This window comes from Barbatula barbatula (genome assembly GCF_947034865.1).
Source record: "Barbatula barbatula genome assembly, chromosome: 17".
In the NCBI taxonomy this organism is placed as follows: Eukaryota; Metazoa; Chordata; class Actinopteri; order Cypriniformes; family Nemacheilidae; genus Barbatula; species Barbatula barbatula.
In genome coordinates, this window is record NC_136780.1 from 7,152,801 (window position 1) to 7,178,286 (window position 25,486).

Consider the following 25,486-nt stretch of genomic DNA (forward strand, 5'->3'; position numbering starts at 1 on the left):
TTCCAAAAATGTCATGTCCTTCAGTGAAGACCTCTGTCATCATGTGGATATTAGTGTATGGATGTTAGTGTACCTTATGGAAAATTAATGAACCCAATCGGATATAGGTGACCAAAATTTCTAACAAGTTTATATCTTTGAAATGCTTCCTCTTGTAGTACAAATGGTATTCATTATTCTGTGGGGAAGTAATACCAGTCGATTTTTGACCTTGTGGGGACATTTTTCAGGTCCCCATGAGGGAAAACAGCTTATAAGTTAAATAAAAAGCTTAGGAAATGTAAGAATGTAGAACGGTTTGTGTGATTATTAGGTTTAGGTGTTGGGGCAGGGTTAGGGAATCGAATATATCAGAAGACTGATATAAAATCAATGGAAGTCTATGGAATGTCCCCATAAAGCACCATGAACACCAGTGTGTATGTATGTATGTGTGGGTGGCTGCCTGTGTGTATGTCTATGTGTGTGGGTGTGTGTATGCATGCGTGTGTACAGAATACTGTACAGAATGATTGTAGATATTTATAGGGCCATATAGAGGTGTCGGTTAGATGACAAACTATGTGCCAAGTTGGCATGCTATCTTCAGTGTCAGATTTTATGTTGGCCAATAATATTATGCAATAATACTGCTATAGATTTAGGTGGTAAGAACTGTACAATTACAGGAAGCATTGTGTAAAGTTTTAAGTAATATTATATTTCAAGTATCACAGTGGAATAACTGTGTATATATACAAACCATCAAACGGGTTTTTAATACTGCATTGTTGTACTGCATTCATTTTATACATATATTGTACACACACAAAACCAAGTCAATGGGTACAGACATTGTTCGGTTACAAACATTCATCAGAATATCTCTTGTGTTCTGTGTTTTGCTTTAATACAATTCTTTGACTTAAATTTCAAAGTTTAGTGCTATCCTGAGTTTGCTTTATTCAATTCAATTCAATTCAATTTTATTTATATAGCGCTTTTCACAATTTGCATTGTCCCAAAGCAGCTTTGCAGGGGAAAAGAAGAAAAACACAAAAAAGTTAGAACACAGTACATGAAAAGTTTAACTTGTTATATAAACACTTAGTAAATAATATCTAATGTCAGCAGTCTCCCGGTGGTTTATTTAGCATATTTTGCATTAAGTGAATGCTTGGCTGAAAAGATGTGTCTTTAATCTAGATTTAAAATGGGCGAGCGTGTCTGATCCTCGAACAGTATCAGGAAGGCTATTCCAGAGTTTAGGTGCTACGTATGAGAAAGCTCGACCCCCTTTGGTGGATTTAGTTATTCTAGGTATTATCAAAAGTCCTGCGTTTTGAGATCTTAGAGAGCGTGATGGGTTGTAGTGTGATAGAAGCTCTGTTAGGGGCTAAACCCTTTAAGGGTTTATAAGTGATTAAAAGAACTTTAAAGTAAATACGATACTTAATGGGTAGCCAGTGAAGGGTTGATAACATTGGGGTTATGTGATCGTATTTCCTGGACCTGGTTAGAACTCTGGCAGCTGCATTCTGAACTAACTGTAGTTTCTTTATGACATCAAGGTCGTGCAGTAGGTGCAATTCATTCGTCTTTTTCGTCCGGTAATGCATTCTTTTGAGAGCTTGATTTTAATATACATGATTTTACTATTGTTATACAAAAGTGGGATTTGATCAGAGAATTCAATAGGACATGCCCAGAACTGCAATGACAGAGGAAAAATAGCCTAAAAGAGACCAAACTACACTCAAAGGTTATGTGTTCTGTAAGCAGAACAAATAGAGCTTTATTTGCATAGTTGGGGCACCAAGCAGTCACACACACACATTGTTTCTATCAACTCGGAATCCTCAAGCAAGCGGAAAAGCAAAACAGGAGGAAAAACGTTTTCCAGATCCACTTCAAAAGTAAGTTCGGTCTGTTTGTAATGCGCTGTCGTGCATCAATATTATTCTGACGATAACCACGTGCAGGCAGCACAGATCTAATAAAAGCCAGTGGAGACAATGCGTGAAACGTTTTCATATTCTCTGCGTGCCGTGTATTATGTACCGCTCCGACACGCACACACGCGCGCGCGCACGCACGCACGCTCCTGCGCCTCTAGGGGGATCCCGACTTCAGTGAATAGTAGCAGCGCGTGAAGGGAGCATGTAGACGAACGTGACTGTCCGCAAGAATGTAACCATCGCACAGGAGGACAACATACACTTTCACTCCGCGGATTTGTCATTGAAGCACATTGCGCCGCGGATTCATGGGGGTTTGGGTGAGTGCTGGCTGCCCTACGGGTGTGCTTTGGGTACTCTGTGTGCCTGTTTCGCAGTGTGTTAGCAGCAGCATAGGAGCCTCAGTCAGTCAACATGTTACAGTCGCACGCGTCGTTGATAAACACGCCGGGGAATTGACAGCGGATTAAATGCAAGAAAACGGGATTTGTAGCGGAACGTCTTTACGATTAGATGCGGTGAGCTGAGCAAGCAAAATAATTAAGCACCATAAACCAACCTCGTTCTTCACATTTTAGAGTTATGGTATTTGCTTGTTTACCGGTTAGGACAGCATTACTATGTCTACAAACACACCTTGCACTAGATGTGTCTTCAAGTGTAATGAAATGAAAACCGCTTTTTCGTGAGGCGCAAACAAAGTAGTACGTAGCCGTAAAGTTGTTTAATGCATTTTGTGTCTCGTGTGAAGCGTCAAGGGCTTTTTATTTAGACCACCTGTCATGAGGTATTGCGTTTGGTTTTATTGCGTTGCTGCTGTAAAGGTTTCAGGTTGTCGTCCCTTGTCTTATATTTTCTCACGTCCGAACTGAAGCAACATCGGAGTCTTGCTGCCAAGTTAAATTAGAAGGTCAAACCGCTGTGTGTCCAGTGTGGGATCCACAGAGGAGAAATGTAGTGACTCATCCGAGCTCGTTTAGGAAGCATGGACAATTGAATCTGAATTACAGAGCGTTGTGATGGCACATTTGTCGTCAGACAGCAAGTTTAAAACAGGCCTGTGTTTACTTTCAGGGGAAATCTTCTCGTCTTAAAATGCACTCTTTTTGTGGTTTGCTCTTTGAACGTCAAATTCTTGTAATTTGCACAGTTGGCTTATCCTGCGTCTTTTCAAACATTTGTATTTGCCCTGTTCTCTTGTGCACACACACATGGATTTCTACAACGAGTGCACACTTTTTTATCCGTCAGTTCTACAACACTCTACAGTGCTTCTCTATTTTGTATTTTTTTAACATGTATACCTTCGGACATCTAGAGTTAAAGCAAGCAAGCTTACTTTTTTAAGTAAGCAAAGGGATCGTTCCTCCATTACTTCTATATCTTCTGCAGAATGAGAAAGAAGATATCTCGAACGGAACAGGTCGGTAGCTGAACAACAAAAGAAAATACATTTGTGTTGTCCAGAAGACAAGAGGATGAGAAAATGATGAGAGAGTCCTTATAATAGCGTGGGACCTCTTCGATGCTGGTTAGAAAGCAATTTTTGGAATTGTTTGACTTTCTAGATAAACATACTTAGAAAGATTTACAGTTCATGCAGTTTTTACATATAAACAGTATAATTTCTGTAATGCCACAGACAGATAAATAAACAAGGATCAAGCACAACTGAAATGAGTTTATACAGATTTCACACATAATTGATAGGTTAAAAAAACTTGAATTCTTGAAGGGAAGTGCTCAAGAAGTTTTGCATCGTGGGTTATATTTTTGCATATTGCCATTCCCTCCAGATAGAAAACAACACGTTGTATCAGTCATTTCAATATTCAATGTCAATTGAATGTTACCGAATAAAGTAATAAAACATATCAAAAGGCACTGGCAGATAACCAGTATGTTAAAGGGATAGATCACCTAAAAATTCTAATTTATTCACCCGCACGTCTTTTCAATGCATATTTACTTCTGTAAAACGCAAAATACGATATTTTGAAATATATATATGAAATATTTTTTTAAATGTTGCCATAAATTGTGCATTCATACAGAGGAAGTCAATGAAGTCGAAGCGTATGCAAAGTGCGTAAATGAATCATGTTTCTTAATGTCAACAGCAGACAAGTTCAGCAATAGCTATTAGTTAAGTTATTTGTGACATGGTGTCTGATTACTTCGAGTCATGCGTTTATTTCTTGCTCAAACAAGCTCTGTTTTTGTTGAACCAACAGAGACTCCGCTGGCTGAGAGATGCAGAGATCTCGGCAGTGCACAAGGAGTTTCTATTAACCCTGTGCTTGTGTGGCTGTCCCGGAACTCAGAGACAAACCCTGTAGGTGTTCAAAAAATCGCAGGTAATATTACACTAGAGTAAATGCAGTGCCTTGTAAAACAGAGCAGTGCCACACAAAGAGGAAGCTACACAGGTAAGCTGACCTCACTGAACCACTTGACATCAATCACTCTGTAAATACCAGTGAACGGTTTAGTCACACCTGACTGAATGTTGTTTCATGGCAGTCCCATACCTCTGTTTGTCATTTTATAGTTTTGATAATTTTACTGTTATTTTTTATATTGCTAATTTAGTATATCATTTATTTCAATTGATTCATGGATGATTCATTTATTATATTATTGTTTATAAGCATATTATATTATTTATATATTTTTTTGTATATCATTCATTTATTTAAATTGATTCTTTAATTATTACGACATATCATTTATTTATATTTATTCAATAATTATTATGTAGGAATTTATTATATATTTGATTACTAATTAAGTATATCATTCATTTATTTAAACTGATTTATTAATTGATTATATTGTCGATTATAAATGTATTATTATTTACTATATATTATAAAAAAGATAAAACTTTTGACTTATAGTTTTAAAAAGTTGTTGGGTATATGTGTATATACTGTATATGTATAATATATAATGTACTACTTATGCACTTTTCATTTTCTTTCAGAATGTCTTGGGTCAACGGCTTTAAAGCCACAAGAGTGGACAACCACAAGACAGCATGGGGTGAGCGTAACGGCAGGAAGTCGAGGCGTAAGAGGGACTCGTCCCTCTGCAACCCGCGCTACATGAGCTGCCTTCGGGATCCTGAGGCCATGGAGTCCCCATCGAAACACTACTCCCGTGGAGTGGGGGGCGCCAGCAGCAGCAACTTCAGCACACGCTGCGTCTGGCAGGAAGACCACTATGGCAGGAAGGTTGATGTAGGTCTGAGAGCCGTCGACCTAGCTTTTGAAGATGCTGAGACGAGGCAAACAAAAGATGGGGAGGACAAAGATGATTGTGTCGAAGAGAGGAAGGGTCCGGAGAGGTGTTTTTTGGCCTGCTTGTTGCGGTTGGCTCATGTTTTTCAGTCCAAGAAGTTCAAGTCGGCCAAACTTGAAAGATTGTATCAGCGATACTTCTTCAGGCTCAACCAGAGTTCTCTCACAATGCTCATGGGAATGCTGGTTGTGGTTTGTGGTGTCATGCTGGTTTTCCATTGCGTCCAAGGTCGACTTGATGTGACATACACTTCTGTGCTCTCTGTAGCTATGGGCCTCTTCTTAGTGTTGACGGTGGTGTGTAACAGAAATGGCTTCCATCAGGACTACATGTGGATTGTGAGTTATCTGGTGATGGTGGTGTTAATGGTGGTGCAGGTGTATGGCGTGTGGATGGTGGCTCCCCGCAGCGCCTCTGAAGGGATCTGGTGGACGATGTTCTTCATCTACATCATCTACACGCTGCTGCCCGTGAGAATGAGAGCGGCAGTGGTTACAGGGGTCGTGCTCTCCACCATTCATATTATTATGGCATGGAGACTGAACCTCAACGACGACTTTCTCTGGAAACAGGTATGTGTTCATTCTAGACATCCTTGTAACTATGTTAATGTACATAACAACTTGCATTTGTAAAGTCGCTCACACCAAGAGCAGCAACTATAAAGAAAACTATAATATGAAGTTTTAAAACTGGTTAAATTTGTGAAAAAAAGGAATAGTGGACTATTACAATAATGATACAGTGAAACAATATTGTTGGGATTGATTGTTTTCCTTGCTGGTAAATTTCATAAACAGAAATAGCCATTTAAAATCTATCTAAATTTTAAGTACCTGCACCATAAAAACAGCATGCTTGGAATAAATAGATTTTTTTATTATTGTCCATCGGTGTGGGTGCTACTACAGATTATATGCGGTAATTTTTTATAGTTTTCATTCTTGGTGTGAACTAGCTTTAACTCACTTTTGTAGGTGGCTTTGGATAAAATCCTCATCTCCTTTTTGTCCTCATCTTTGTTTTGCTATAGGGCAATTCCAGCGTTATGGATGAATATCTATATCCATTGAAATATAAATTCAATCAAAATATTAGTGTATGCTTGAGTTTTCTATTTAAAAAAAGGGAGAAAATGAATTCATTTTTGAAAAAAGGGAATATGGACTGTTATGGATGTGACAATTTATTTACCTGACTAAACTGTGCTTTAAAACACGAAACTTTAAAACTTCACTTGGGTATTTAAACCACCAAATATTAACATCTGACCTATCAGTATGGTGAAAACCTTTGGGAAAAAAGGCTGTTATTTGCATGCAATTGCCCTACTGTTGAGGTAACATGCAAAATTCTATACAGTGCTTTTAAATTCTATGCAGAAGCTGAAACACATTATCTCCAATGCAATACCTCAGCCTCATGCTCAATGTGATATAGTCCTGACATTGTTCAGGTTAATGCTGGTTCAGTGCGCTGTTGTGTGTTAGCTTCTTAGGCGGCTGGGCTTTCGGCTCTGTACTTGGCAACCGACATGATAGTAATGGATTGGGATAATGGCTTCTGATTGACTCGGGCCATGCCTTGAAGCATGTACTTGTAGATTCTCGTCAACGTCATTTGGGATAGGTTCCATTCCTGTGGGCAATCAATGCAGGACAAATGTCCATTGGTTGTGTTGGTTGATTAGTGCTGTTCAAAAATGCTCTCTGAAAAGCAGGGTGCAAGACAGGTATGCTGTCCATGTTTGCTCCATGAGCCTTTTATTCTAGACCCGTATCAAGAGATGGTCTCAGGTCGAGATACTCTGAAGAAAGTCTGAGGCCATGAACTGGTTTGCTGATGAAGAGTGACTCAACAGTTGGAATACAAAAACTAAACAGTATCCTACAGACACAGAGCGCTTGAATGGGTGGGCTGTATGACCACAGTATTATTTCATGGTTATGTTATAAAGTATAACTTGTGTTTTATATCCATTTAACAACGTTTGGTCATGTGACTTAGCAGAATCTTTATCAGTTGATATTTCTGCTGTGTCATACCACAATGTAGTGTACAGCCTTACTGTAATATTATAAATGCATGTGTGCCGACAGCCCAAACCAGACAGTGTACAGATACATCCCTATTTGTTTGTGTGCCACATAGAAGAGCATTTTTTCTCCAGCATGTGGCCGAACTGCTTAATAAGATAAATGTGACTTTACCTCAGGAACCAAATCTACTGCTGGCTCTTTCTCTTTAAAGGGAAACTTCACCCGAAAATGAAAATTCTGTCATCATTTACTCGCCTTCGAGTTGTTCGAAATCTGTATACATTTCTTTGTTCTGTTCAACACAGAGAAAGATATTTGGAAGAATGCTTATAACCAGACAGATTTTGCCCCCCATCGACTACCATAGTAGTAAAAATTGCTTCATATATATTCTTTGTTCTGTTGAACACAAAATAAAATTTGAAGAATGTAAGACAGCAAACAGTTCCTGAGCACTTTTGACTACCATTGTATTTTCTCCTTCTATGGTTGTCAGTGGGAGGCAAAATCTGTCTGGTTATAAGCATCCTTCCAAATATCGTTCTCTGTGTTCATCAGAACAACGAAATTTATACAGATTTGGATAAACTCGAAGTTGAGTAAATGATGACAGATTTTTCATTCTCGGGTGAAGTATCCCTTTTACTCTCCTTCTCTCCCCCACCATCCCTTCTCTCTCAGCCACCGCTCTTCTTCTCACTGTGCTGTTTGTGTGTTCCTCTGAAATGGCCAGCAGTGCAGAGCAGATCGAGAAGGTCAGTGGGCGATCAGCGGGGGCACAATAGCTCTCTTTGTGAAGATACACACTGATGGGATGGTGCTGGGTGGAATGTGGTGACAGGAATGATCGGGGCACGACAGTATGAAATAGCACCCGAGTGACACGCATGGCTGAAAAAAGACTTTTCTGTTGCTCTCTCTCTTGTAGTCACGACAGGGTCCATAAGATGATCTGTAGTATTAAACTGGCGTTTCCCCCTCCTTGGATAGGTGAAAAGCTCTAAAGCGCTGTTCTTTTTAAACTAAGGCTAAGAGAGGGAGGGCGTTTATTGATTTTGCCGTGTATACTTAGTAGTTCACATACATGAAACAGGGTTAACCAATAACCATATAGCTATGTTGATATTGTTTTGGCAAATAAAATAAAGTTCCACTAATGTTTTTCTTCAACGAAGACATTAATGGACGGTCTGTTTACTGTCCCAAGATGCTTTGTTGGAAGGGTGACATGCATTGCTTTCAATTGCAGTTTCTGAACGCAGGCTATGACTGCACCTGTTCTGTAGTGTTTGATCCTGCATTGTCCCATGGGGTTGAACCAGACTTACAAAAACACCACAAATTAGATACAGCACATAAGTATAACACCTTTTCAGAGACATTAAACCGAACATGTTATTTTTATACAGTTGTGTACGATAGCTAAATTAAGCAATGAACCTCCGAATACACTGTTAGTGTAATATGAAAGTGAGACTTTAATGATCCAATGTGTAATTATTTGGAGGATCTGTTGATAGAAATGCAGAATAATATACATAACTATGTCTTGAGAGGTATGTAAAGACCTTACACAATAAAATGTTATGTTTTTATTAACTTAGAATGTGCTATTTCTATTTACATAGGGTCCCCTTGCTTGGAATTGGCCATGTTGTTTCTAGCCGCGGCTCGTCTGTATGGGCAGGTTGCCTCTCCAAAATATTCCTCCACAGAAATATAGAACTGTATATAAACTGAACCTAGCAAGATTGTTAACTCAAAAATGAGTTCTGAATTATTCAACACATATTTTCTGGGCTTCTTGTCATTTTAAGTCGTAAACGAGACGAATATACGTGAAAAGTTAGCGCTTTGCTTCTACAGATAGGTTAGCAGTGTAATAAACATTAAGCAGGGCAGAGAAACCCTCAGCCCTCCCGAGGTCAACAGCGCCCCATGGTTTTCCAATGTAAATGGTCTTTTGGCTTGATGCCCATAGCATGTGCAGGGGGTAAAACAGTTTCTACTATACTGTTGTTTTGTATTAGAACATAGATGTTTTGATTTCCATCTTACTCCTGAAATGAAGATGATCCTCAGTATTTACTTAAGTATTTAACCACATAACATTAACATACTTTTGATCTCATAAGTGTTGTGCTGGTCTATAGGGATGCAGTTAGGAAGTGGATAAAAGGTATTAAGAAAAATCAGTCTAGTAGTATATTTGTTACCATATAAATATATAAAGATATTATATATATATATATATATATATATATATATATATATATGTTTTTGCTTATAAATGAAGAATTAAGAAACAGTGTGGGAAAACATGCATTGATTTTCTTGTCTAGATAAATGGCAACCAGTGCAGCTCTTTTAGCTATAATACTGGAGGCAGAGCTAACAAACGTGCATTTAAAAACACAAAGAGCTGTATTGCTTGCTGTGCGATCAGAATTCACTTTGCCCGGAGCAATGTGACCACCACGCCTGACTGATCAGCTCAGAAGGTGACATAAATTAGGATTAATGATAAGCGGAATATTGCACTCAACACAAGGGCTCACATAAAGGTAATAATAGCACGGCTAATAATAACTTTTCAAGCAAAGATCACTTTAAGGCCTCTAATAGCAGACTGGTGTGGTTTGCTAATGAACGGGGCTTTTTCCTTCAAAGCAAATACAAGATGTCCACTCTGCTGTGATATACCAGGATTCTGTTAATGGTAACAAGCAGTAAATATGGTGGCTCAAGAACTGTGGAGGTTTTCACTTACCGTCCATTAGTTTATTTCTGCAGTGTTCTTCATTTTTTTGGAAAGGGAGAGCTAAACACCCTGGCTAGAGAACATTATGGGCAGTCATAACATTTTACTAAAGGTACTGTTCTGTAGTTCACCCAAGCAGTTATTTTAAACTCTGTTATTGTTAACAGCGGTAGCTCATTAGGTTTTCCATATCAAACCCGATATGGTCCTTAAATAGAAGACTGTGTAAATTTTGTTATGTTTCTTCTAGGACTGCACGTTAAATGGAAAATAAACCACACAAAGGTTTGTCGGTTGTCTGCGTTTTTGTTCTGTGCAGCTTATCAGTGAAGAATGATTAAATGCTGCAGCATCTGAAAGCCAGAGGTAGGGCTGCTCGATTATGACAAAAAACATAATCAGGCCAATATTGAGATCCCAAATATTGAACACGGTTACTCATTACCTTTCAACACAACATAGAAAAATAAAACATCTTGTCTTTTAAACCATGAATTCAACTGAAACATAAACGTAAAGAAATAGCACAGCTAAAGCACTGTAAATGAAAGGGGTTTGATTTATATACGATTGTATACACATACATAACACGGTGGAATTATACCACAAGAAAAGAGAGGATCCATGCAAAATGAAATGCGGTACAATAATTGTTTTACCTCGATTATTTAGTTTTTGTAAATGTTGAATGCCAGAATTGACGATTACGATACTTTTCCGATGAATTGCACACACTAGTTATAGCCTTCAGGGGAATTACAGTGAGTTCTTTTATGTATCTTTTAAATAAAACAAATGAGACAAATACAAGAGTATGGTGCTGTAAAATGAATGTAGATTGTTTAGCTAGGATAGGCTAGATAAAACGTGTAAGAGTTTGAAATATCTGCCATATTAAAATCTGTAATAATATTGACTTTGGATTGCAGACTTGGCAAATCCGAGATCTATTTGTGATCTTTTTCTCAGGAGAAACATCTTAGACTCATGACTTGTGCAAGTTACATTTGGCTCTGCATTTATTCTTATTGATGTCTAGTAGGAATAATTGAGGTTAAGGAGATCTCATCTTTGATTTCTCTCTGTTATGGGTTGTTGTGTCAGCTGCTTTTATGCTGTTTTTGCCTCATATTTTCATTTCCAAATGATTTAAAGTACCTGGAAAATAACTACGTTGTTTATATTTTTGTTGACGTGCACAGAGAAAGTCACAGATGTTTAAAACAACATAAGAGAAAGGGGAAATAATGATAGAATTTTCTTCAACTTAACTTTCTTAACTCTTTGTAGTTGTTGTTCTTGTATGTTATCAGGTTCATTTTCAGGTTTCAACATATGTAGATCCAATCATCTCGGCTTATTCAACTATTGATGTACCTTTGTTGTGTTTTCTTACTATTCTCTTGTTCATCTGAAATTATTGATCTCTACTGTTCGTCATCTCTGCCTTGTACCTTTGTACCTTCGGGTGTATTTCCTCACTCCGAGCTCAGTATGATTTTCTTTTATGTTCTGTGATATTTCAGGCCATCTTTTTTTGGATTCAGATCATGTGGTGACCTGTATGTTTTGCTATGCATTGTACTCTTAAAAATGGACTTACGAGCAGCATGGCATTTCATCTTATTCATTTTCTTTCATTTGAAGCTCAAACTCTGTGAGGGTGGAGAGCTCACCGACCAAGCATGAGAACTTGTAATTCCAAAACTGGGATGACATCACATTTGTGTCATTTCTGTTTTGAATTATTTGTTTTCATGCGTATAGAAACGTGATGTTTGCTGTTCAGCTTGATTTTCGTTGAGCGGTCATTTTGCCCTTTTCGTAATAATGATAAGAAATTCCTGACCGTGTGCTTTAAAATCTCTCAGGAACATGTCGGTTCCCTGTGAGAACTTTCTATTAAGTCGGTTTTTCTGTGTTTATGTAAACAATACATTATGTCCAGACCAGTGAGGAGGAGGCGGTCACGTGCACATCACGTGCATCTCTGTGCTTTACTGACCTTGTATGCTTGTGACAGACAGACTCCGCATAGTCCTGGAGCACATTAGTACAGTGCCCAGAATAGAAATGAGAGGAACACGTTTATTTTATGGAAGTGGTAGAACTTTATTGTTTCATCCACGCTTATCTCTTAAAGGGACAGTTCACACAAAATTGTGACATTATTTACTCACCCTCATGTCATTCCAAACCTGCATGCGTGTATTTTTTCCATGGAGCACAAACTGTGAATATTTGGTACTCAGCTTTTGCCAAACAAGATTTTTTTTGGTGATCAAGCAAAACCGTAAATGTCGTTCATATGAATCACACGGTGTGCCAAGTCTTCTAAAAGCCATAACTTTGTATAAATATTGTACAATATTGAAGATGTCTTTAAAGGAATAGTTCACCCAAAAATAAAATTCTGCCTTCATTTCAGAACTCTCATGTTATTCCAAATTTGCTTGACTGACTTCTGGCATTTTGAGTAATGTCCATACAATTGAAGTCAATGGGTGAAATGTTGTTTGGTTCCAATGTTCTTCAGAATATATTTTGTGTTCTGCAGAAGGAAATAATAAAGGTTTTGAATGATGTGAGAAAATGATGAAATCATAAAAATTTTGGGCTGAACTATCCCACTTCCATTGAATTATCCTCACTTCCATTGAAGCACACATGTGATGTGTTTGCGGTTTCAAACATGGGGTGTGAATGAAAATAACATTGTGTCTCGCATTTGTAACTGAACATGACGTTGCTATTCGAATTCTGAATGTGTGCCACAAACTTCAGAGGAAAAATGATTTAATGGTATTGCCCCTAAGTTATATGGACTTTTATGACATGTTCATTTGGCTTTAACAGAGCTTGAAAGCCTCTTATCACTATGAACTGTTGAATGACTAGTTGCGCAAGAAAAAGAACGGCATATGTAAACAATGACAGATTTAAATTTTTTTGGAAAGCTATTCGTTTAACTGTAACAAAACTAAAAACCACCTGAGTCCAGTCTCACGCACCGAAGCTTATTGGGTCAATGCTAATTCGTCATTTTGTTTGGATCCATAATCTATTTTCCTCTGGTTTTATATTTGTATTTATTTCTATCCAGCTCTCATATGACCTGTGCCCGTAGGCATCAAGCCTATTGTACTGTTGCGTATAATTCACATTTGTTTTGATAATACCACAGATGGGATGCTCATTTAGCTATTACAGGGAAATTCATCTTTCGCTCTGCTGTGGGCGTATTTTTGAACTTTAGAATCAGATGACTGACTCGTCGACCTGTTTGTTAAGAGTTTTTTCTTCAGGCTGCCGTGGTCATTTATCAGGGGCCCGGGGCCTCAAACTGTTATGAGTGATAACGAAATAAACCTTGCCTTTGTAGAAAATAGGAAGTTAGAGGGAGATGAAAGCAGGCGACTGATTCTAAATGACCTTTAATGATGGGTTGCATCGCTCTACCTAATTTGTGGAGCAACCCTCATAACTCTCATTTGCCCTACATCAAATGCTTTTTCACATTTTTACGAGTGGACTTTCAATCCCTATAAACAAATATTTATTTGCCATAAATCATAGCTTAAAGTGCATGGTAGTGAGCATGTTTCTAATGTTTGCTTCTGACTTTGGTCAGTGGTAGGGACGAGATCTCAGTTGGTATGACCAGTTCAAATATTTTTACAGGTTTTGTTTTACCAGAAATCATCTTTGTAAGGAAGACCGCTAGGGCTGTAGTCAACCAAAGAAATGCTTAGTCGACCAAAGTCCTGTCCTGCGCAGCGATCAGTCGACTAAAAAAAAAAAAAAAAAAAAAAAAAAAAAGACGCGATGTTTTGCATTTTGATTGAACAGTTATTAAACAATCGTCATAGAACATTTATAAAACAACAACGAAAAGACATTAATAATACATAAAACTATAATAATAATACAATTCTTTGAAAATTAAGTGATTTTTTTTAAATAGCCGAAATTAAAGTATTTAAAGTTGGGGATGAAACATAGGCTAAAAAAAATAGGCAACTGGTCGACCAATGAGAATGTCAGTCGACCAAGACGGCATCGACCGATTAGTCGACTAAACGACTAAAGTTGACAGCCCTACAGACCGCAGACCACCCTTAAAACCTGAAAGCTTTCAGTCATGCCGAGGACAAACCAGCTTTCAACATTGCATTCGATTAAACGTTGTGATTAAATGCTGACTATAGCCCTCAAAGGACTTTCACTATATCCTGTCGTCTATGTGAATATGTGTATGTACAGCATTAAGTTTCTGGGCTGAGCTCCAGTGTGTGTGGGGCTTCGTCCCTCTTATGTAACTGGCCTGTGAAATCAGAGCTTTTATTCAACAGTGACTTCCCAGAAACCAATTGTTTCCCCTACTTATCTATTCATTTTAAAGATCTGTCTCTGCTTTTTCATCTTTATACATTCTTTCGCATTCTTCCTGCTCTAATGTCTTCTTATCTTGTTTGTTTTCTCAGTGCAATGACTCCTGAGATCAGACTCCTGAGATTTTGGTACAGTACAGCTGCGGTGTATGGGTCTTGTTTTGGATTTTGACCCTTTTGCCATGAAACCGTTATTAGTTAATTCACTGTCATTTGGATGTGGGCTCTCATTGAATAAATTGAATTTTGATACAGTTGATGTGTTTGCTGTGGGAGTTGAATAATTAAAAACTGCTTCCATTGATTTTAGCCATTTTGGTTCAGTTAATGGAAAGTGCATTGGTGAAACAGCTGATGAAACGCTTGACTGATATTTACTTAGACACTTAACCTCATGCAAAACAGCCATCTAACTGACCAACGTGAATGGGGACATTTCCCTTTTGAGCGCCGATAAAGCAAGTGCTGGCAATCAGTGTTTTCTATCTCTCAGCCGTTACCCTGTTGAGGGTCTTAGAAGCTTGAGGGCTTTCAGAGTACCGTTGCTCGGAGAAATTCAAGAAAATATGTCCTACCCTGAGGGTGTTCTGTGTTATAATGCCAGGACTGAGATGCTGTAGCCCTATGGGTGAGGCTTCTAGGAAACAAAAAATGGTGTACTCTGCAAATTATGGTTTTGCAGATTACGTTCATAACAAGCATGGTTGATGAACAGGGCTTTTCTGGGAAATTTGCAGCATGATATTTATTATATAAAGCTTAATTATTTACTATTTGTCCGTTGTGTGGCTTTTATCCAGGTCTGCTGGGCCCTTGGTGTTTGATGCCATTTCTCTCAAAGATCACCTTGTAGCTTCACTGCTCAGCTGAGACCAATTTTGGTTTGGACTAATTCATGACTGAGTTTATTGCCAGAGTCCAACTTTTTCTTTTCCTTTTCTTTCCATTTACTTTGCCTAACGTCCATTTCATTTTCTTTTTCCTTTTCATTTTCATTTAATTAATTTTCTTTAAGTTTTCTTTAGTTTCTTTTTCCACTACTTTCTTCCTTTCTCTCTTTTTTCCATTTACTTTCCTTTTCTATTTCCCTTTACTTTCTCTCCTTTCCTCTTCTTTTCTTTCCTGCACATTTTATTATTTCGAACAAAATTAACTGAGAATAAATCCAACTTGTATCAAAGATATGTTCTGTTTCATTCACTTTTTTGTGCTTTGGTTCATTAAGTTTCCTTCTGCTCTACTTCATTGGTTCCCTCATTAGTTTCATTAGTCACCGATTATTGTCACCTGTTTGTCATTTTATCACCTTGGGCTGTTCGATTCGGAAATTTTTGCATTCGATTCCAATTCCTGGTCTTTAAGAGGAGTCGATTCCGGTTCTTTTTGGAATCCATTCCAAGACCTAATATCACCTTGTTTACACCCTTTTATTCATTTCCTTATTTCCTTGTCGATTCTCATTTCAGTGTATTTAAGGTTTCTTCTTTATTGTTTCTTCTGCGTCATGTGCCTTGGTAAAACATACACAGACTGTCATCTTGATGTTTTGACCTTCAAGCTGACAAGACGGCAACAAATCATTAAAATATATCACATTATTACAGCATATCGTAGACATGAAACATGCAATTCCTCTTTTTAATAAAACAAATATTTTCATTGTCATAAATACCGAGACCCGCTCTCAGACTACCTTTTTTTATTACAACCAAAAAGCTCTCAGTCAGATTTGACTGCCTTATAAGCCAATGTTTAGACTCCTGGTAAGGAAGAGTCCTTGTTAAAGAGGAATGCAAAAGTATTTCTCTGAAACAAATCGCACACTCTATACACAGCAGTCCTGGTCCATACTATGTCATTATGTCTGATAATTTGTGGAAAATTCAGTACTTTTGTGTACTGTATATAATACTAATTTCGCATACAGAAAGGTTTTCACATGGGAGAAAGAAACATGTTTTACAAACACGCTCAAATAATAAAGGGTAAATCTGGTTTGTTTTGATTCAAACGTGAGGATTAGGTCAAATTTGGCCACAATATATGAGGAATGGCAGATAGATTATTGAAAGGAGTGAAATAAGCAGCTGGTCAAAAGTGATTGGCAGGGTTATGTGAATGTCCTTCTGCAAAACTGAATGCGAAACTCCGGTAAATACAATCAACAGGCTTTCAAGAAAATAAGTTAAACACAGTGGTTCAGCGCTCAGTTTGGGTCATTCTCATACAGCTATTAAACACAACAGCACTGTCTTTATACTGTGACATTTCCAAACACACTGTCGTCTGACACTGTAAAGCTGACTGCTTGCAGCATGACTCTGTGTCTCACACACACACCCACACAAGCTCGAAGAGCGATCTGACAGTCTCATTTAATCAGTCTTAGTTCAGAGGTAAAAGCATGTTACATTCCCTTGATCCATTGTGCCAGCTCAAATGTCAACGTGTTAAAAATTTCACTGATATGATCTACTCTCGTTCAGTTTGATATGGGAGGGGGTGACACATGCACAGTATAATGTATAAAGTGTGCTTAGAATGCACGTTAAGTCACCTTGATACGTATCTGCCAAAACGTAATGTACTTATAACAATGTCAACAGGCAAAACGTTTAGTGCATCCACTAAATACAAGCATAACAAAAAGATTCTGGGACTTTAAGAATTAATATCAAATGAAAGATTTTGATTCATGTGGACTTGGCAGTTGTGCACTTTTAGTGCTTTTGCAAAGTTTATTTAGCCACAGAATAAGAATTAAAAGATGTTTTCAGATCGGCCACATCTTTACTTTTTCAGCTCCGATCACCTTGGTGACCTAAACTTCATGCTTTAGTGAAGATCCTTTGAATAGAAATGTTTTTTAGGGGGGTTTGGAAAGGTTCTGCAAGTTTCTTTGCGTAAATAACCCAAATCAATAATGTCATGTGTAAATGGATGCTTGGTGGGTCTGGCTTTTATCCCTGGACTCTGAAGATGTTTGGGAATTCGCTCCAGGGGCTCTTGAAAAAGGGAGTGGGGCTATTTTTCCGAAGCTATGCTGTCATATTTTTGTTCCTTTTCATCAAAGATGAAAACACTTCCAGTGAATTGGACCACAACAAAGTTCTCATATCCAAGTTCATCCACCCAGAAATGTTGTTTTCTGCATCAACAGAATGATTAAGACATCTACAGTTCAAATAGCAAACTTTATATACATACTGTATATATAAGAGCTGCAATTTGTAATTTATTTTATTGCGAAATGTCACAATAAAAGCACAATTATTGTGCCTTTGGACCCCTGTGTAAATTTCACCTGTCTTTCTGGTGTTTATGTCTGCCTGTATATCGTCATCATGTAATCCACTGTGCATGTTATAACAACTCTCAAAAATTATTTACAGCAAGATGGCACAACTCTGTGAACACACAGGTTTGTCCGCATACCATCTAAACCTGAGATACTTTTAATGATATACAGATAAAAGCCATAACACACAGAGCTGATTTTGCTGGATGTTTTTTTTACTGGAGCATGTAAACTCAACACATTTGATTGTGCTTTTTTAGTGTAAACTGTCTGAAATGTTCATGAACTGCGAATGTGAAAGATATGTTTACTGAAACGCTGAATTATATACTGTATGCTCAAAAATGTAATAATCATAAAAAAAGGTGTAGGCCATTAGTATTTTTGGTCTGTAGCCCCAGAAGTTTGAGACTGTTTTTTCTATATTTAAATTATATTTTAATTTATTATATTATTATAATTATGAAATTTCTGTGCCTAAACAGTATCTGCAAAAATTCAAATAAAAAAACTGGCTCTAAAGTCCTTAAGTTTCAAAGTTGAAAAAGATTGTTCACCCAAACGTTGTCATCATTTACTCACCCTGTTGTCAATCCAACCCTTTACGACTTTCTTCGCAGAACACAAAAGATATTTCGAAGACATTTTTTAGCCGAAACAGTGCCGGCATCCATTCACTTCTGTTGTATGGACACAAAACCAATACAAGTGAATGGGGTTTTCTTTTGTGTTCTGCGGAAAAAAGTAAGTCATACAGGTTTAAAATGTAACACTGTAATTTTGACATTCAACCGTTTGGGGTCCATTGAAGTCCACTATATGGAGAATAATATATCCTGGAATGTTTTCATCAAAAACCTTAATTTCTTTTCCACTAAAGAAAAAAAAGACATAAACATCTTGGATGACAACGGGGGTGAGTAAATTATCATGAAAATGTATATTGAAAATGAACAATTCCTTTAATGCGGTAAAAGCACAAAATAAAAATACATGTCGACACAGGTCACATGTTGGTAGATGTTAAGTCTTTGGCTAAATTTTTTTTGTTTAGCAATATATTGTTATATGTCTTTTTAAAGCTTTTAAACCTATCCGCTCTGCTGTAGTTTCATTTCCTTGCTCAAAGTCTTGTGTGATTGATTTCAAACTGAATGATGTAATATGGGCAGAACGTACAGTAATAAAGTAAGACAGTCTGAGATTCTCCACCCCGCCTCTGAGGAGTTTATTATTGTTACATAGTTCGTCTTTACATTCTCTTATTTTTAGCGATGTTATAATAACATAGGAGATGTTTGTTTAGAGGTTGTGATGTTTTACAGGTGAGAGGATGAAAGACTGTCCTTAAAAGTATAAGATCTATAAAAAGATTGATGATGTGTAGCTTGGTCAAATTTACACCAAATTATATTTCTTTCTTGAGCCCTTTTTGTGGAAAGAATAATCATTGTTGGCTGCCATTTTTAAGTCAGACATGAGGGCATAAGTGAGCACCATTGCATTCACTCCCTTTTTGTCTTTCTGTCTGTGCAGATCTGTGCCAATACAGTGATTTTCCTGTGCACCAACATCATCGGCATCTGCACACATTACCCGGCTGAGGTGTCTCAGAGACAAGCCTTCAAAGAGACTAGAGGATACATCCAAGCCAGAATACACCTTCAGAGAGAAAACCAGCAGCAGGTCTGAAAGTCTTCGAGTGCACAAATACACCCACCCACCTGGTGTTTGTTCATCTCTTATCACACTTCAGAAACCCCCGGCCACACATTTCATTTTTAAACTTGTTGTTTTTTTCAATAACTACATGTTTTAACATTGGAAAAAATGAGCACTTTACTTATAAAATGTACTGTTTGTCACAGGTCACAGTAACTTAAAATAGACTTTTCCTCATGCATGTCCTTAAAATCTTGTGTGGATTAAAAAGTCCCTATGTTATTTGTCAGCGATGCACATGTGTACTTAAACACATGATTGATAGTCTAATCTTATAAACCCCATCCAGGAGCGCCTGCTGCTCTCTGTGCTGCCAAGGCACGTTGCCATGGAGATGAAGGCAGACATCAACGCCAAGAAAGAAGATATGATGTTTCACAAGATCTACATCCAGAAGCACGACAACGTCAGGTACACAAGATGCCAAGACCGCCACATGGTGTCATGCTGTTACATTTGCCAGTGTTGTCATCACACCTCCTGAATGTAATCCAACAGTGTTGGAACAGTGCTGTCTCTGTGTGATTAAAACAGACGGCATGTCTGTGTAAAGCAGAGACATATTACACGCTCATGCAGCTTAAGGTTATTGTTCCCAAGGCTTTGCCCATGTTGAATACTTAAACAGATTAGGTTGTTTGCAGTCCTTGAGACGTGACTTTCGTCTATTTTTTTGTCTCTGTCTTGCCGGATTGAGGGTCAAGTTGCTTGTTATAATATAACTGAAAAAGAAATTGATTCAATGCAAATAAAATACAAATAAAATGATTTGAATCGAAAATGGTGTGTATGAACACATGCTTCCATAAAATCCAAGCAACCTTTGATAAATGTAACACCGGTGCCCCAAATTCTATCAAATTATTGGGTGATTATGAAATAAACTGTGCCATCTGTTGTCACGTGGTAATTTGTCCAGGCTGTGTGTATCCATTCTGTCATGTCTTAAATTGTAGTTGATGACCATGTCTCCTGCTTGTAGCGGCAAGGACTTTAAGAAGACCTGCCAGGTCATGGTTTTTCTAATTGAAGAATATACTGAAGTATCAAGAGTGACCACCCTCTATTCAGAATGTGAACTGAATCAATGGTTTTCACGGTTAGCCCATCAAACCAACGGCAGTGACCCAGACAAGGGCCTTCAGTGATTATTGATTTAATTTTCTTCTGTCTGTCTTTTGTCGTCTTCTATCTGTCCTCTCAACAGTATCCTGTTCGCGGACATTGAGGGCTTCACCAGTTTGGCGTCACAATGTACAGCCCAGGAGTTGGTGATGACCCTTAATGAGCTTTTCGCACGCTTTGATAAATTAGCTTGGGTAAGTAGACAGTATGGTCATATTGATCATGTGATCTTAACATGTAGGTCTCCACAGGGCAACCGCTCCAGCAAAGCCATAGCACCCAACCAAAAGACCCCAGAAACCACATAGCGGTGCCCTTGCAAATACCCTGCAAACACTTAGCAGTTCCATAGCAAACACATATAGCAATAGCCTAGAAACCACCCAGAGCCATATAGCAGTGCCCTTGCAAATACCCTGCAAACACTTAGCAGTTCCATAGCAAACACATATAGCAATAGCCTAGCGTCACCTCGAATATCCTAAAAATCTCTCGGAACTTCACAGCCATGCAGCAAAGCCCTGGCAACCACCCAAAACATCATAGCATCCTCGTCCACTTTTGCACTGCAAAGTAACTCACACTTCCTTGAGAAAATGCTTAAATATCATTTTGAGTCCCCTACTGTTAGGATTTTTTCCAAAGCTCTGCAGTAATGCCTGTTAATATGCTTGCGGTATGTTATGTCTGTATTCTCAGGAAAACCACTGTCTGCGGATCAAGATCTTGGGGGATTGTTATTACTGTGTGTCTGGACTTCCGGAACCGAGGGCTGATCACGCTCACTGCTGTGTGGAGATGGGGGTGGACATGATTGAGGCCATCTCGTATGTTTTTCTCTACCTCATTTTCCACCACGTCCTCCGTGTCATTTGCTCCTCAATGCGTTTTCCAATTACCATGCATGCATGATTGCAGATTGGTGCGAGAGGTGACGGGAGTGAACGTGAATATGCGTGTGGGCATTCACAGCGGCCGCGTGCACTGCGGGGTGCTGGGCCTGCGCAAATGGCAATTTGATGTCTGGTCCAACGATGTCACGCTGGCCAACCAAATGGAAGCTGGAGGCAAAGCAGGGTAAGCGAGACCAGCACCAATTGTGAAGTTTGCAGAAACATGTTGTGTTAATCTGTTTTCAATTTAAATTTGGCATTTAACAAATAATGTGGGTTTGATACAACACAAGAAATTTGATTGTTAATTCTGGATAGAGATGACATATACGCTGAGTGTATATGTCTGTACTAAAAGTGAAAATGTAAATGCTTACAGGCGAATCCATATCACAAAAGCCACGCTACAGTATTTAAATGGGGACTATGAGGTGGAACCAGGTTTTGGAGGGGACAGAAATGCTTACCTGAAAGACAACAACATTGAGACGTTTTTCGTGCTGGGTTGCAGTCAGAAAAGGGTGAGCTTTTGAAAGGGTGAAAGGGTATTCTCCATGAAGAAAATTATTTCTCTATAGGGATCAATCAAACTATATATATATTTGTATGTGATGAAAAAAAGTTGAATTTCCTGTTTGTGTGTGCCAATATCTCATGAAGAAAGAAGAAAAAGCCATGATGGCTAAAATGCAGCGTGCTAGGGCGAACTCTTCAGAAGGGCTGATGCCACGCTGGGTTCCTGACAGATCTTTCTCCAGGACTAAAGATTCTAAAGTCTTCAGACAGATGGTAAGATCTCTGTCCACTTACACTCCAACTTTCACAGCTCATGCTGTCTGTCTCCTCTGCACTTCTCGAACTCATAATCGAGAGCTGGCTGCTGCCTATGTGTGAATTGCTGTTTCTGCTCTCCAGTCAAGGACTTTACTGCTTTCCATGTGGTAAAAAAAAATATTGTGACGAATAAATATTGCCTAAAGTATAAGTGGAGGGGAAAAGGAATACACAAAAAAATTATTTATATAATAATATAGCTTATTTTTCAGTAAAAATGTAGAGTTTGAATGGATGAAATAAAGGGATGGGTCACAAACTCAATTTACAACTAATATAGCTTATAGCTTTTACATTTTTTTATTCTTTAATTATTATTCATAATATTTAGTATGTACACTGCAATTAATTGTATACATTTTAGTAAACAGCAAAAATGCTTTTCCCTCATTCTTGTACTATATTTGCAAGGGCCGTGGGTTCGATTCCCAGGGAAAATACATAAAAGCTTGAATGCACTATCGCTTCGATAAAAAATGTCAAATGCATAAATGTAAATAAGTATTTCTGTTTTGCTTTGTTTTGTAAAAATGTCTTCATTAAACCAAAGTAAATTTCTTGAGAAGCATTAGAGAAAACATCTTACATTTGGATTGTTTTTCATACCCAATATTAGAAAATAGTTTTGCTTAAAACATATAGGGACTACTATTTAAAAGTTTGTGATCACTTGACCGAAATTTATTTTGTGATTTAAAAATCTTTTGATCGGAAGGCATCTGCTTATATATTTGATAGATATTTTTGTTGACAAAATAGAATTGTAAAAACATAACTTCTTTCATCTGAGACCTTAAAGGAGCAGTACACCTTCAAAATGAAAATTCTGTAATTATTTAGACACCCTCTCAAATCTGTATGACTTTCTTTCTTCCCCAAGAAGACAAAAGAAGATATTTTGAAGAATGTTGTTACCAGCCTCCGTACACTTGCATTGGTGAATGGGGGGTTGTGCTGAAAGATATTTTCAAAATATTGTAAAATAGTGTTCTGCAGAAGAAAGAAAGTCACACAGGTCTGAAATGACAAAAGGGTGAGTAAAGGATGACAGAATTTTAATTTTGAAGGTGAACTACAGGTACCCCTTTAAGAAACCGGCTGCTGAAATGCCAATTTTACAAATTAATGGCGAATGAAAGACTTTGAAGACACTAAAGAAAACAAACATAAATGTTATATTTTAGTCACAACATAATTCTCATCAGCACATCATTGTTTTGATGAGGTTTCTTACTTTTCCTACAATCTGGAAAAAAATGAGAAGGATTGAATAAGTGATCTGCAACGTTTGAACGGTAGTGTAAATCTGACTAACCATTGAGGTTAAAAACAAGAAAAAAGATGAAAGTCCTTTTTTGCAGTCTAACAGCCAATCTCTGGTGCCCATCTCTCTCTCTGGGTGTAATTTGAAGTCTGGGAGTGTGAATTAAAGTGACAGTGACTTTGGAGCTTTGGAGTCGTCTAAAATAAGACTCTGAGTGTGTTATTCCTATTCTGACGTGTTTTACTGCCCACTGTAACTAATCTACCTGTCTGTTTCAGGGCATAGATGAAGCCTCCAGCAAAGATAAGTGAGTTCTGGTTTTATTACACAAATTCATTCGCTCTGGCTCTGCAGGGATTTATGGTGAACATTTGACTGGCTGTTTTTGTTTGTGTTGTTTGCTCAGGCGGAAAAGGCAACATCAAATAAACATTCTAGATCAGATTTCAATCCTTTTCAAAATATTATTTGTTTAAGATCATTCAATTTTGTGAATGTTCATTTCACATTAAAGCTTATGACCAGAATTTAAAAAAATCATTATTGACCCTGTTTAATGTAAATTGTGACGTTTCTTCCCTTCATTTGGATATTCTCCTTCCAGCCGCTGTGCCCAAGAGGCTCTCAATCCAGAAGATGAGGTCGATGAGTTTTTAGGTCGTGCCATTGATGCCCGCAGCATTGACCAGTTACGAAAAGACCATGTGAAGAAATTCCTGCTTACATTCCAAACACCTGCCCTGGAGAAAAAGGTTTTAATACCGTCCATCGCATCGCATGTTCACATTTGAATTCGGAAAAACATTTTCTAACGGCTAACAACAACGCCAATTTTGATGCTTTCAGTACTCGAAAAAAGTGGATGATCGCTTTGGTGGCTATGTGGCCTGTACCCTCGTCGTATTCTGCTTCGTTGCTTTTATTCAGCTTATCATCTTCCCACAGTGAGTTTCAATGTATTTTACACCGTTTTTTATTTAAAGCAATGTGATCTGTGTATGCAGTGTGTCTCAAAAATGTTGTGGTTTGGTTACAGTACTCCATTAATGCTGGGCATGTTCATCAGCATCTTTATTATCCTCGCCAATGTGCTCTTCGTATGTGCCATTTATTCCTGCGTTAAGGTCAGTCTCTGTGCCACTTAATCCTTCCTGTTTGTTTAATGTGATATGTGCGTTTCAAAGTATTTATATTACCATGTGCAATAAATTACTCAGCAAATGTGGGTTATCCATACTATCATTCTTTCAAGGTGAAGTATGTCAGTTCTGCGCTGCTGATGTCACAAAATAAAATAGCTTACTAGCTAGATTTGTTTCTGATTTATGCCTTTCTTACTAACTTTGCGACTTATTTCAGCTTTTCCCAGCTACCTTGCAGACAGTATCAAAGATGATTGTGCAATCCCGCATAAACAGTACGCTAGTCGGAGTCTTCACCATTCTGCTTCTCTTCATCTCTGCTTTTGTTAATATGGTAGGCGTCCAGATTTAATTCACTTTAAAGGAAATTATACTGCGAATATTAAACAGATGTTGATGATTCAGAGTTCTGCAGTATTAAGCTTTGGGTAGGGCAAGGCCACAAACAAATATATCCAGTTGTCATAAAATAGGAAAAACTGTTCAATCATAAAGATAATGCTGACAGGGAACGAGTTAAATACAACAGATAATATAGGTCTCTTCAAATATGCTTTGAATATCTAAAAATTCTGCATTTCAGTTTTCCTGTAGCCGAGTGAAACTGCTAGATTGTATTGCCGGACCACCGAATGTTTCTGCTTTAGTCACGGTGTGTCAGATGTATAATGGGACTGGAACAGCAGAGGAACCTCTAACACTGTGTTTATCATGTCCTTTACCTGAGGTCAGTGTGTTTGATCATCTGGACGCTTTGCGTACACTTTGCATGTCTTC

General features: G+C 37.9%; 1 protein-coding gene across 7 annotated transcripts in view; it reads left to right on the forward strand.

Moving 5' to 3' along the window:
• Positions 1-1,803: 1,803 nt before the first annotated feature.
• Positions 1,804-25,486, forward strand: part of adcy6b (adenylate cyclase 6b) — a 29,740-nt gene continuing 6,057 nt past the window's right edge. The window contains exons 1-16 of one of the 7 annotated variants that reach the window (XM_079478130.1): positions 1,804-1,895; positions 4,172-4,366; positions 4,924-5,812; positions 19,266-19,415; positions 19,741-19,862; positions 20,659-20,770; positions 21,276-21,403; positions 21,495-21,653; positions 21,849-21,990; positions 22,130-22,258; positions 23,846-23,874; positions 24,172-24,319; positions 24,414-24,511; positions 24,604-24,691; positions 24,927-25,043; positions 25,293-25,436. In XM_079478130.1, the coding sequence (XP_079334256.1) occupies positions 4,925-5,812; positions 19,266-19,415; positions 19,741-19,862; positions 20,659-20,770; positions 21,276-21,403; positions 21,495-21,653; positions 21,849-21,990; positions 22,130-22,258; positions 23,846-23,874; positions 24,172-24,319; positions 24,414-24,511; positions 24,604-24,691; positions 24,927-25,043; positions 25,293-25,436 (2,454 nt within the window). In that variant the 5' untranslated portion in view covers positions 1,804-1,895; positions 4,172-4,366; position 4,924. Of the gene's footprint in view, positions 1,896-2,093; positions 2,258-3,337; positions 3,469-4,171; positions 4,367-4,923; positions 5,813-19,265; positions 19,416-19,740; positions 19,863-20,658; positions 20,771-21,275; positions 21,404-21,494; positions 21,654-21,848; positions 21,991-22,129; positions 22,259-23,845; positions 23,875-24,171; positions 24,320-24,413; positions 24,512-24,603; positions 24,692-24,926; positions 25,044-25,292; positions 25,437-25,486 lie in introns of those variants that run through there. The other 6 variants (XM_079478131.1, XM_079478132.1, XM_079478128.1 and 3 more) reach the window with 6 other exon arrangements.